Source organism: Acyrthosiphon pisum, chromosome A1 (genome assembly GCF_005508785.2).
Source record: "Acyrthosiphon pisum isolate AL4f chromosome A1, pea_aphid_22Mar2018_4r6ur, whole genome shotgun sequence".
Taxonomy (NCBI): Eukaryota; Metazoa; Arthropoda; class Insecta; order Hemiptera; family Aphididae; genus Acyrthosiphon; species Acyrthosiphon pisum.
In genome coordinates, this window is record NC_042494.1 from 72,997,619 (window position 1) to 73,010,583 (window position 12,965).

The 12,965-nt window shown below is 30.3% G+C and overlaps 2 protein-coding genes across 4 annotated transcripts; both read right to left on the reverse strand.

Moving 5' to 3' along the window:
• Nucleotides 1-2,976: 2,976 nt before the first annotated feature.
• On the reverse strand, nucleotides 2,977-7,412 carry LOC100570428. Of its 2 annotated transcripts, XM_003245389.3 has the most exons (5): nucleotides 6,647-7,412; nucleotides 6,034-6,164; nucleotides 5,864-5,971; nucleotides 5,663-5,801; nucleotides 2,977-3,220 (listed from the first exon to the last, which is right to left on the reverse strand). In XM_003245389.3, the coding sequence occupies exons 1-5, from the start codon at nucleotides 6,750-6,752 to the stop codon at nucleotides 3,057-3,059; spliced, it is 648 nt and encodes a 215-aa protein (XP_003245437.2). In that variant the 5' UTR covers nucleotides 6,753-7,412; the 3' UTR covers nucleotides 2,977-3,056. The 2 variants fall into 2 exon arrangements, with proteins under 2 accessions (XP_003245437.2, XP_029343332.1); XM_029487472.1 differs by having other exon boundaries at nucleotides 6,034-7,412.
• A 115-nt stretch (nucleotides 7,413-7,527) lies between these two features.
• Nucleotides 7,528-11,773, reverse strand: LOC100169619. Of its 2 annotated transcripts, none has more exons than XM_029487473.1 (3): nucleotides 11,321-11,773; nucleotides 9,538-9,648; nucleotides 7,528-7,838 (listed from the first exon to the last, which is right to left on the reverse strand). In XM_029487473.1, exons 1-3 carry the CDS (start codon nucleotides 11,351-11,353, stop codon nucleotides 7,599-7,601), a joined length of 384 nt encoding a protein of 127 aa, XP_029343333.1. In that variant the 5' UTR covers nucleotides 11,354-11,773; the 3' UTR covers nucleotides 7,528-7,598. The 2 variants fall into 2 exon arrangements, with proteins under 2 accessions (XP_029343333.1, XP_001948510.2); XM_001948475.5 differs by having other exon boundaries at nucleotides 11,613-11,769.
• Between the last annotated feature and the right edge of the window lie 1,192 nt (nucleotides 11,774-12,965).

Below are 12,965 nucleotides of genomic sequence, written 5' to 3' on the forward strand. Positions count from 1 at the left end.
TAAACAGCTCAAATTAAATCAAAATATTTTGAAAATTTTATCATGTATATAAAATGGAAATATAAACAACCCAGTGAAAATTTCATGTATCTACAGTCATTCGTTTTAAAGTTACACCAAAAACCAAAATCAATTTTATTGAAAACAGATTTTGCGTAAAAATTCCCTTTTTTCCTTAATTTTTCTTTTGTTTTTCACGGTGCTTTTGAAAACTATTGGAAAAATTTTACTTTTGACCCCCCAAAGTACCAACTAGATTCACTTTCCTATCAGAAAAGGTACTGTTGAAGAAAATCCAAGCACTTTTACTGTCCTAAAAGGTGATGACAGACACAAAAATAAAAAACAAAAAAAAAAAACACACATCATTGTAAAATCAATACATTCATCGTTCCACTCAGAATCTAAAATGTTCTTGTAATTTATATGTAATTGTATTTCTGAACTCCTGGGCCCCCACACGAATCCCAGTATTGATATATTTATGAAATTAAATAAAATAAATAAATGAATAGGTTACTCTATATAGACAATACTGTTGTGCCCCTCCAATGCGCGCGTTAGTACTTCGCTTCGTTCCGCGACGATGGGACCGCGAGTAGGCACGCTACCTGTGTGCGAATAGTTGATAATAAATAATAATGTTCAGTCGAAATGTATTGAGTGGTGTTTGTCCACGGTTTACCCACCAATAACTTATATTTAAATACTTTGTAACAAACCACACTTGTAATATATTTAATTATGATTTTTGTATTATTATGTACCTACTTACTTTGCATAATTATTATTTATTCTATAAATTTTGTTTAGTCATGTATATTTATTTTTTTGGTTTTTCAAACTTTTCATTTATATGAAATATGTATAAGTATCTGCGGCATATTATGTGAATTTCACTTAATATTATATTTTGATACTGTCTTGATATACGCCACAAATGTGACCTCCAGTATGTAATGATTAATACAAATTATATTTGTTAACGAATGTCGGATTTTTTTTCTAACTTATAATACAAATTTGGAAAATAGTGGTATTCATTATGGACTCTGCATTATGGAATAACACCTTTTTTATGGAATTGTGGACTCCAGTACAAAAAAATATGATACCTATTCATATTTTTCGAAGTATAAAATTTATTTGTAAATGTTACCGTATCTTACAGACTCCTGTTTGGAAGTCTCAATGAATATTATTGTGTGTATCTAACTTATATTTAAATACCTTGCTAATACACTTGTGGTGGCATTATTACCCACCAATAACTTGAAAATAATATATGTTATCTTATTTATTTCTATAATATATGTTATTTTTTTGGTTTTTCGGCCTTTTGATTTATATAAAATAGGTTGTAACGTCATAGAATTTTGGCCTGTTACAAAATACACTATATATCAAAGGCACAAAGCTCTTCCCCAAACCGATTATATTACTTAATAGGTTCTTACATTATTATCACGATTAAAGATATACTGGTTACACAACTGATACGTAAAATAATACAGATTTGTGGCCCCTTCCGTTATGTTCAGTTTAGACTCCAAAATGCATGTAGAACTAATGTTTAGTTATACACGCATTTTGGACAGAAATTAATATAACATACTAGGGGTATATCTAAAACCAGATAGCCACTTGTTTAATCTAATGTACTATAATATACACGTAGATTGATTATGATGTATATCCCATAAAAAGAATGTCCTTAGACGGCACAGCCGGTCCCCGATCGCCTTGCTTTAGCGCCGACCAGGCCATGGGTAAAATATATAATTAAACTTGCGATTATTGCTGCCCCCCCCCCCCCAAATATTCCTATAAAACTGTATATTTTTGTTATACTATGCATTTTGCTATGTGCCCCAAATTATTATATTAGCTTAATGTGTAAAACACATTATATATATTGTGCACCAGCCATGTGCCACCAATTTATTCTTTATATAAATGCCTAAATATCAATATTCACTCATGTAAAATTATATTATTAAAATTGTAATTGTTCCTTATTAATATTATTATTGCAAATCACTGCAACATGTAAAATACATATTATAATCATGATACCCTAACCTACTCTCTTATTATTTAAAATGTCCCTTACCTATATTATAAATCTTTCACAATGTACAAAGACTATCAGCTCCACCGACTTGGCCCCACAGTCTACATGCGGTGCGGCTGGTAGGTCATCGTTTAAGTATTCCCCTTGAACAGTGGGTTGTTTTTGGCTATGAAAAAACATATGCTGCTCCTCCCATGGAGGAGTATGTTCGAACTTGCCACCGATTTTATTACGCCTCGTGGCAACCGGCCCGCGAGACAGCTTTTCGCGCGATGACCTAAATCTTTGTTTTTTCCGTACGCTCGATGCGTGCAGACCGTGCGTGTGTCGCATCCAATCGTTATGCTGTTTTTGCGACAAGTTAGATCGCGTTTTTGTGTCCGATTATAGTTTTGTGGCTTGCACTAGTCCGTTGGCCAAGTTGATCTCTGTGCTCGGGCCCATAGCAGTATCACCGACTTTCGTTAGGCCTTTTAAATTTAATACGTTGGGGGACAGGTTCCCTCTGAGGTCTTTCGTGTCATGCGCGGGGTCAGTGGAACAAATAATTCGTTGTTGTGCGGGTGTGTTGTCAGTCCGTTTTGTTTGCACGGAATACGGAACTTCGTCGTATTGCGCGTCCGTCACCCGTATTGGTGACACATATAATATTATATAGATAATGAATAATTTAATATACACAGGCACAAGTTTTTGTTCAACTAGCATTTAAAGTTCAAATATTGACAACATTTATCAAATTTTCTGGTAGACAATTATTTTTGATAAAAGTAGACAAACTTACAAGGAACATGTATTTGATTTTCAAATCTTAGATAAAAAAAGAACATTTTTATGTATTTCTAACTCAAAATAATTTTCAAATGTTCATGATTTATAAGTAATTTGTCATGCCTAATTTTGTTAAAAACTTACAAGGGACTTTATTTTATTACATTTTTAAGTTTTTAATCAAGTGAACAATTTTTATAGACATTAATATTTAAATAAACCTTGTCAAATCACCGATTAACTTATAATTCTTATTTGGACTTACTTCGTGTTTTTCTATCTCCAAATCCGTCAATTGGAAATGATTTTTGTGTTCTCCGTGAATTTCCAACACCGTACGTCGGTGTTCATCAATTTCTATTGAGGCATAGCAAACTTTTTTCGGACACATACATATAATTACGATAGACATCAGAAATAGGTACAATACAACAAACTGCGGTAATTTGTGTCTAAGATTTTTATCATGTACACTATAACTCCAGTGAATTATTTTGCGACTTTTTCCCACTGATAGAAGTCAGTAAAAATGCTAAGATCTGTCTGTTAGGTTTTCAGACAAACAATTCTATTCCTAATATAAACATTAAACAGTAAGTGTAATCAAATAGGGTTTATTAATAAGAATCATATGGGAGGTACAACGTCTCGCATCTACTCATTACCCGCAAGCTCTTATGAGTTGACTGAAATTGAAGCGGTAATAAAGCATAATATACTAACTGATTCCAAGATATCGTTCGAGTTGAAGGGTAATAATAATACGTTAAAATGCGAAATGTTGTGTAGCGAATCTATAGATTTGTCTATGCCTAATAATATCGGTGAGTTGTTAGGTTTTGAAAAACGTACATATGATGCTAATGTTAAACATCAATCGGAAAAGTTGGTAAATATTACAAAAACAAACTGTATAATATATATCGAATCAAACTTAGTCATGGGCTCATTCAATAACGGAAAGCAGTGCCATACAATATACGAATTTTATCCGAATGTACCTCCAGGTTATAAAGTGATAGAAATTCCAACACATTTGGTTTCTTATTCCATAAACTGTTCATCTATTCACTGTTCATGCAGAGATAATATTAAAAAATCAGAATAACGAGTTAATCGATCTACGTGGAGAGCCGGTATCAATACAATTATTAATTAAAGACTTATGATATAATGGGTTCACAGTTTTATAATATAAATAGTCGGGTATACGAAAAACCCTGTAGAGACATTATCAAGTCAACAACTCTAAAGAAAAAATATTTGAAATACTATAAAGTAGGAGGTATCCTAACAGCCGAAAATTTAACTTTTCTCCGTTCGTAAAACGCTATTTAACACGGATGATATGTATTTAGATGTATCGGGTGAATATGTCGATGATTACAGAATAACTCAAATTGATTATCATTCTTTTCTCCCTTATTCGACATCTACCCTTTCTAATAACGATGAAGTGCGTATCGCTTTACATAACACAAAGTCGTATACTCTACCATGTGAAAGTTACATCTATATCGAGGGTATAAAAACCAAGCCTGTTGATATGACAGATGACATTAGATTTATAAACAATGGACTAGCATTTATTTTCTCTGAAATGAAATATGAGCTGAATGGGATTCAAATTCAGAAACTCGCCAACCCTGGCATAACTTCAACATTGAAAGGATATTGTTCGTATAATAAATCAGACATTGTTTCACACTACAACGCTGCATGGGATGATGATATTAAAATTGTTAATATAGATTTTATCGAGAGCGGTGTGTTAAACGGATGCATTAATCTCAAAAATTTGTTGGGTTTTGTGAAGATTATAAACGTATTTTAATAAACAACATGTAATCAACAACTGATATTAAATAGAACGTCGTTAGATACAAATGCGATTAAGCAGTATAAAAAAGATCTAGTTGTCGCAGACGCACCTAAACTAAAAGATGTTAAAATAAATATCACTAAAATATCGTGGAGAATGCCTATAGTCAAGGTTAGTGATAAAGAAAAAATACAGCTGTTGAAAGTAGTAAACCATCAGAAACCTCTGAAATGTGCATTTAGATCGTGGGAATTGTGTGAATATCCATTTATACCTCAAAACACTTCGCATTCGTGGAAAGTAAAAACATCTAACAAATTAGAAATCCACGGTATGCTGTAATCGGAATTCAAACTGATACGAAAAACAGTACGAGTAAAGCAATGTCATGTTTTGATCACTGTAAAATCAAAAATTTGAAGGTTTATTTAAACTCAGAAGTTATTCCCTTATAACAATATTATAAGGGATATTCAAAGTGACTTTACTAAGAACAAGATGGCTCATTTACCGTGCATATGCCGAGTTCCAGTAATCCTACTATGGTCGTGATAATGTTACACCTCTATTAATTCGATCGGATTTCAAAAAAGTATCACCGATTATAGTAACTATAATCGGTGATACTTTTTTGTTGTTGATATGAGTAGACAGAATGATAATGCGAAAATTTCGACTATCGACCTTAGAATTGAGATTGAGACCGAAGAAGCGTTTCCAGCATCTACTTCAGCATATTGTTTAATCTTACACGATCAAATTATAACTTATAAATTATAAGTGAAATAAAATGTATGTGAAATAAAAAAGACATGTTATTATATTATATATGTAATTATATATTATAAGTTATAATCCATTTAATGGTGAAGTAAGAACATTGTAAATATTGATTGTAAAACTTAATATTATTTGAAAACATATATAATATAATAACATGTCTTTTTTATTTCACATACATTGTTAATTCATTACAACTATTTAAAAGAGTTTACTCTTTTTTATTCTGTGCAATGGCTTTGGGAACGTAGCATACGTTGATTGATGATGGAGAGGTGTGGGTTGCGTTTTGAAAAAGTCAGGACCATCGTTTACATCAAATGATTGTAGTATATCCTGAATTGAATCATATGACTGAAAAAAAAAGTATATATTATGTATAACAATTATATATTTATTATTATTTTATAAATTACCTTTGCTTTGAAAATATCCTCCTCCTCATTTTGTGTATCAGATGTATTATCTGTCTTGATGTTTGGTGGTGAGGTTGGTGAAATAATTTCTACATTTCCATCAAATAACTAAAATAATCGATACATTAATTATTTTTTCATATGCGGTATAAATATATTTTTTAACTTACCTCTGGTGACATATTTTCCCTATTCCATCGTTGTATTGAATGTTCTGCTAATTGTGTAAATGCTAGCATTTTGAGTTGACTGATGAAATTAATATCAAGTTTTTGACTGCTTGTAATAAGATGATCATCACCTATATTTTTAATAAATATAATAATTTCTTCACTCATTCTTGGCGATGATTTCACTTTGATAAGTTCTCTATCGAGATATTCGGTAAATATTTCAAATTGATTTAAGATGATTGGTTGCATGATAGTAGATTTTCGTATAATCGTTTCAAAAATACACCATTCTAGGTATTGAAGTCGTACGAGTTCTGTATGATTTAAAAGAATTTGACATCCAACGTGTATCTTAGACTCTATAATTAATTTGTTTTCACCACTATACATCATGCTAGATAATTTTAAATGCTCTGTCTCTAGAAATATGATTATTTTATATTTTCCTGTTTGTTCTAACATAAATGATAAGATATTAGTATATTACCCATCAGTGAAAATATCTGCTTTAGAAACTCAGTTGAAATATTAATATAACGTGATGGTGTTATTTTATGTACTATTACTCTAAACATATTACTCGGATCGACCCCAATATGTATAAACTTACGTTTCACGAAGTTGAAGGTATAGTTAGTAGAATCGATTCTGATGGATGAGCTCTGAAGGCGGTGTTGATGGTATATATGTAAAGGTTTTCTTGTATATAGCTGCATTATCCACGATTGAACCGCCCATGTTTAGAAACACGTATAAATTTTAATTTATTTGAATAGTGTAAAAATTATTTTAAGCATGGAGCAAAACGACTTGATGGTTCAGTGTTTGTATCACTATTCACTACTGACGATATTGTAGACCACACTATGCTTTATTTTTCCCCGAAATATTGTGATGATAGAGGGTTAATGGGATTGTTTACTACATGACAATCATTAAATAGCAATTATAAGTTGTATACTTTCACATTTCATAATATCATTTAACTGATAGTTAAGGATATTATTAATTCTTATGTAATATTTTAATCATACGTATCAAACGTTTGTATATTATTTAAATAATTAATTAATTAGATATGTAGGTATGTATGTGATAGACATGGATGAGAGGGGAGAGCACGGCCAGGCACGTTCGTGATAGTATAGAGCTATAGGATAGGCGGAGTATGCAGGGATGTGAGTGATATACATTGATGGTAAGGGATGGGCACGGCCTGGCATGTAAGTGATAGATAAGGATAAGAGGGGGAGGGGTAAGGCCGTGCACGTACGTGATAGACGTGGATGGGAGGGGGGGCAAGGCCGGGCACGTTCGTAATAGCATAGATCGAATCATAGGCTGGGCGGGGTAATGGGGTTTATGAGATTTGCGGGGGGTACAGAACATACCAAAACACTCTACTCATTGAATTTGTTGTTGTCTTTGTCTTTATTTTATTAAGCAAGCACTCGCAATGGGTACGGTATTGTTATCAATAAAAACAAATCGTTACATGAGAAACGTATAATTAGATTTTAATTTACACCGTAATTCATTCCTCGACAACAATATACTAAGTATTAGACTTCGTTGTTATTTTCATCTACATACTCTTCGCTAGATTCGGATACTATAGGTTTTCCTGGTTTTACTTTTTTGTTTTTATTTTGTCCTTTATTCTTGAAGTTCTTAAATTTTCCCCATAAGAATCGTACAGGCCAAAATATCGATTTTATAGGCTTAATAATGAATTTATGACGTAGGCTTGTTGATTTTTTTGGTATCTTCGCGGTATCTTCGTCCGGGTTTATTCCTACTTCCTGTTGGTAAGAAAACAACTTTAAAAATATTTAAACCGGGAAAATATAAAATGTAAAATGTATAGACAAATATATCTAATATCGTTATAATGTTATGCTATGCAAAATTAATATTTTAATTTATATAATTATATGTCATATTTTATATTTTAAACCTAAAAATACAATATGACTTGTATTATTTAACACCGAGGAAGAGGAGGCGAAGACAAAAAGTGTAGCTATGTGTACAATTAGTCAATAAACCAAATAGATTTTAAAATTTGTAACACAATAACTCGTACCTCCGATAAATTTGAATATTTACAACAATATATTATACCTATTAATAATCGTAACTATGTACTTGCAATAAATAAATAAAAATCAACAATAATTGTAACTATGTACAGATTACTAATGGCAAGGCTGGGCAAGTTAACGATTTTTTTTAACTCGTTAAGTTAAGTTATTTTAAAATAATTAAGTTAAGTTAAGTTAAAAGTTACTCGTATTTTTTTTCGTTAACTCGTTAAGTTAAAAGTTAAATTTAAAAAAAAGTAACTTAACTTAGTGTTAAGTTAAAATTTGGTAATTTGCAAAAATAAAAATTCCAGACACATAATATGGTTTGTTGGATAGTTTTTCTGGTATATTTCTACTTTACGGGACACCTTTATTTATTTTTTTTTTTTGATACTTATGTAGTTAAGTACGCTGAAGACGATGGTGAAGTCAGAATTTGGGGCTCAGACTTAGTTTCGAAGTTATGACACTTCAAAGTTAGTATATAATAGGTACGTTTGATAACTTATAAATGTCGCGTCTCCAAGCGGGCCCAGTTGTGGCCCAGTGGTGGTTTACACGGCAAATAGGGGGATATTTTCGATTTTAATGTCCGAGCGAGCGTAGCGAGAAATATTATAGATATTTAAGGGTTATTATATAAAGTTAAAACTTCAATTAGCTATAACTTCGAGAATAACTTCGTGCGCCAAATTCTGATTTCACCAACATTTTTTTTACCCAAAAAATGACTAAGTCCCCCCCAAAAAAAACCCAAAAAAAGGGGTGTCCCGTAAAGGAGAAAAGTTCCGTTTTTCTTTACGTCCAAGAAAATTACTGGGGAAATTTAAAATGATACATCAAAGTAAAAACACATTCAAAAATTTGCATTATTCTTCGGACGAAAATTAACTTAATTTAGATATTTTTGAAATAAAATTAACTTGAAGTTAACACGTTAATCTTGAAAAAAAAAGTAACTTATTAAATTAAAAGTTAATTTGAAAAAAAAAGTAACGAGTTAATTAACTTAATTAAAATTAACTTAACGTTTTAACTTAATTTTAATTTTTAACTCATTAATGCCCAGCCTTGACTAATGGACGGACGAACACAACGAGGATAATATAAGGTATTTTAAACATATGTTTAGAAATCTATATTTTAACATTTATTTAATATTTTTTATTATTTAGTCATCGTAGTACATATTACCTTACCAATTTTATAATATTATTTGAAACATTCATAAATCTATTAAATTGTATAAATTATACAAAGCATTTACTTTCGGTTCTTTTATCAAAACAAATTTGACCAGAACATAACGACTTAAACTAATTATACATCTATCAATTATAATATTATGCAATTGTGAATTACCTATCATTTTTTTACAAAATTAAATGCTGTTTATTTAATATAATAATATTACCGTTGACTCAGTGGTTGTAGTTGCAGATTTAGATTTAGCTGGCCCTTTTGACTTAACTCCAGGTTTAGTAACAGCTGGGTCTTTTGGATTAGTTTCAGGACAAGTTATAAACTAAACATTTTCATTAAAAGTAAATCATTAATATTATTTTTTATTCTTTAATAAAGTAAACCTGAGTGAGAATTTAGCTAGTGTAATTATCAGATTAATATGATAATTTCGTATATATAATATACGAATGAAAAGAATTACCACATTTTGAAGTTTATATTGAAATTTTATCATAAAATACTCAATGATGTGCAAATATTAGTATTTTGCTGACTATAACACCGCTCTCGGAAGTTCATTATATATATAGTTGGAACTAGGAATAATACTTTATCAACATACGCATATTTTAGTACACTTGTTCTAGAATCATAGTATTTAATAGGCGTATAGCTCAAATTTAGATTTTGAATTCAGAAACTCAGCAAATTAAGTTTGCGAGGTGAGTTAAAAAATTAAAGTTAAGTTATTTTTGACTAAGTTACTTAAAGAGTTAGTTTTTTTTTCTATTAATTCCTAACTTAACGAGTTAAATTGATCTTTATAATATAATAAATTGACTAAAAAGTGTATCAATTTTATAGTCACTTTAAATTATTATTTTGCTTAATATATGCCCCTTTTAAAATATTTTTTTAAACTCATATCTAGACTCTATTCAGAATATGAAAGGTAACGGTGTGGCAACCAGTTTTCGTCCGGCGGCGTCTGATGCTTCTCCCACCAAGTCAACCTCTAGGTTCGGTATTCGGAACGAAACCACGCACATGCGCACAAGTCAGCTTCCAGGTACCCTTCCTATTCTGAATAGAGCATACAAATAATTGTTTTTGTAGGAAAAACAAATAAAAACTTATTTTATTGTTATAATAGGAAATCAATACAGTGGAACCTCAGTATCTCAAACTCCGATAACTTGAAGGTTTTATACATCAAATATTTTTTTTGGTCCATTGAGACTTTGCGATACCGAGGTTTCATTGTATTAATTATATATATTTATTTATTTAGTTAGTTATATAAATTGATGAGACGGGCCTTTATGGACATTATAAAACACAACACATAATATTATAGGTATACCTAAAGTAGTCAAAACAATATAGGTAAAACAATTTAATTAAAAAAAGTTTATGAGTGAAGGGCCTCATTGGCTAACTGCATCATTCGCGAGACGTGGTTGTTGTATAAATAGTTATTCGAGCACATTGGGACATGGAATAGGGAAAACTAACTTAACCAAGCTAGTAGATACTGGAAACCTTAAACCTAACCCTAGCTAATAAATCAGGAGCATCAAAAAGTTAGCATTAATTCTTCTGTTTTTCAATGTGTATTTCTCAATGTATTTCTATATTGTATTGTAAATATTAAATGCTATACTTCCCAAGTGTTGAATGGACTATTAATAAAAATAATAAATTTAACGTAGTCTTTCAAAAAAAAATAACCTAAGTTAATAACTTCAGTTAGTAGGGCTCAATCATAGGATTTCTCTAATTTGTATTTTTTTTCCATATTTTATTTGTTTTATGGTGCATATAAATTGATAATATAAATATTTTGTGAAAATGTCATGTACCTAGATTAATTTTTTCGAAAACTGGTTTTGCAAAATTATCAGTTTTTTCTTAATTTTTTGTTTATTTTGGGTGACGCTTTTTAAAACTATTGCGAATTTTTTACTTTGACCCCCCCCCCCTACAAGTAGCAACTAGATTCATTTTCTTACCAGAAAAAATGCTGTTGAAGAAAATCGAAACATATTTATTGTCCCAAAAGTTGTCTGTCATCACTCATCACAAATAATAAAAAAAAAAACACATATCATTGTAAAATCCATACATTTAATATTTTAATGCTCCACGCAGAATCTAAAATGTAACTTAATAATTTTTAGACAATATAATATGAGATCCTTTACACTTTTGTAAGTTAACATATTTCTACAAGACAAAAGTGCCACGTAAGTCAAAATATTAACGTCGGAAAACAGTGTTATTGCTACCATAGGTGAAACTCACTTGGATCAAAGAAATTATGACAATCATCGTTATCAAAATTCGCTTGAAAATCATTTTGTCGTCAAACTTTTAAGATTAAACTGTTCTGTAATTGTATTCAAACAATGAAAAATATATGAATAAAATCATCGACTGTACAGTTTACGTCGCGTAATACGGTTTTATGGTGTTTTTTTGTGGGGTTTTTATCAGTGCATACGATAATTATACCCATATTATGACTAACATACACTCGCAAGTGTCCCAGTAGCACACATTTCCCGTGGATAATAATATAGGTACTTGTTTTAATAATTATTATGCTGTTGCGGAAACGAAATTGGAAACTTATTTTGTAATATTTTTTTTTTTCATTAACCTCTTAAAATATTACTGATAATATAATATTTTAAGAGGTTAATGGGCTCGGAAGTTGATGCATTTTGCATTTTTTTTTAGAACTTTTTAGACGATGCTCTCCTGGCCACAAATGTGTTTTATTAGCATGTGAATCTGAATAACTAAATTTTATTTTGCATTTTTTTGCATTTTTTGGTGTTGATTACTTTTTAAGTCATTTTTTGACATTTTTAGGTCATTTTCCCACATTTTTCGTTATTTTTACTGATTTCACGCTAGTTCACTTCTTATTGTTTCTTGTCGACTATTATGCCGATAACTTAAAACTTGGAAATTACCACGGACTAAGTTAGTACCTATCCGATTTTATCTCGCCGATTACATTTGTCGTAGTCGTGTTGTAGTGAATAATTATTATACCTACATTTTATTATTTTATTTCATTTTTTAAGGACATTTTTGTAATATTTTGAGCAATTCGAAGCTTTGATAAATTTATATAGAATTTTATAGTAAAATAAAGTAAAATATTTTTAAAAAAATGTATTTTTATTAGTTTAAAACTAATATTTGCAATTTTTTAGGTCATTTTTTAAGGACATTTTTTGTCATTTTTATGTCACATTTGCATTTTTTTTTAGGTGATTTTTTATTGTTTTTAAGGTCATCAACTTCCGAGCCCTAATTATCAGCAAATGATTGATAGGTTGGTGCCTAACTATATTGGATATCTGAAAATTAACATTTAGGAATCGGAATGAATATAGCGATTGACTCTTTCAGTCTTTCTCGTATGCGTTACATATTTTTAACACTTACGAAAACATCAGCTGCATGTCTGCATTGGTCAGCATTCGAAATCCTTGACCATGAACATGATCATATTATTATTATATTATAATAGGTATTAGCTGTTTTTAAACGTATATTTAAAATTATCAATAAAGTGGATTTAGTGGATTGAAAAAAATGAACAGACAGGTACACGTACTACAGTATAGTTATCAAAGCTGG

Coding starts and splice junctions, on each gene's coding strand:
- LOC100570428 (XM_029487472.1), bottom strand. CDS start 6,498: ATGTTAGAACAAACAGGAAAATATAAAATAATCATATTTCTAGAGACA. Junction 5,972..6,033: donor GGGAAAATATGTCACCAGAG/GTAAGTTAAAAA, acceptor CGATTATTTTAG/TTATTTGATGGAAATGTAGA. Junction 5,802..5,863: donor AGGATATTTTCAAAGCAAAG/GTAATTTATAAA, acceptor TTTTTTTTTCAG/TCATATGATTCAATTCAGGA.
- LOC100169619 (XM_001948475.5), bottom strand. CDS start 11,666: ATGATTTTCAAGCGAATTTTGATAACGATGATTGTCATAATTTCTTTG. Junction 9,649..11,612: donor TCATAATTTCTTTGATCCAA/GTGAGTTTCACC, acceptor GAAAATGTTTAG/TTTATAACTTGTCCTGAAAC. Junction 7,839..9,537: donor CTACAACCACTGAGTCAACG/GTAATATTATTA, acceptor TCTTACCAACAG/GAAGTAGGAATAAACCCGGA.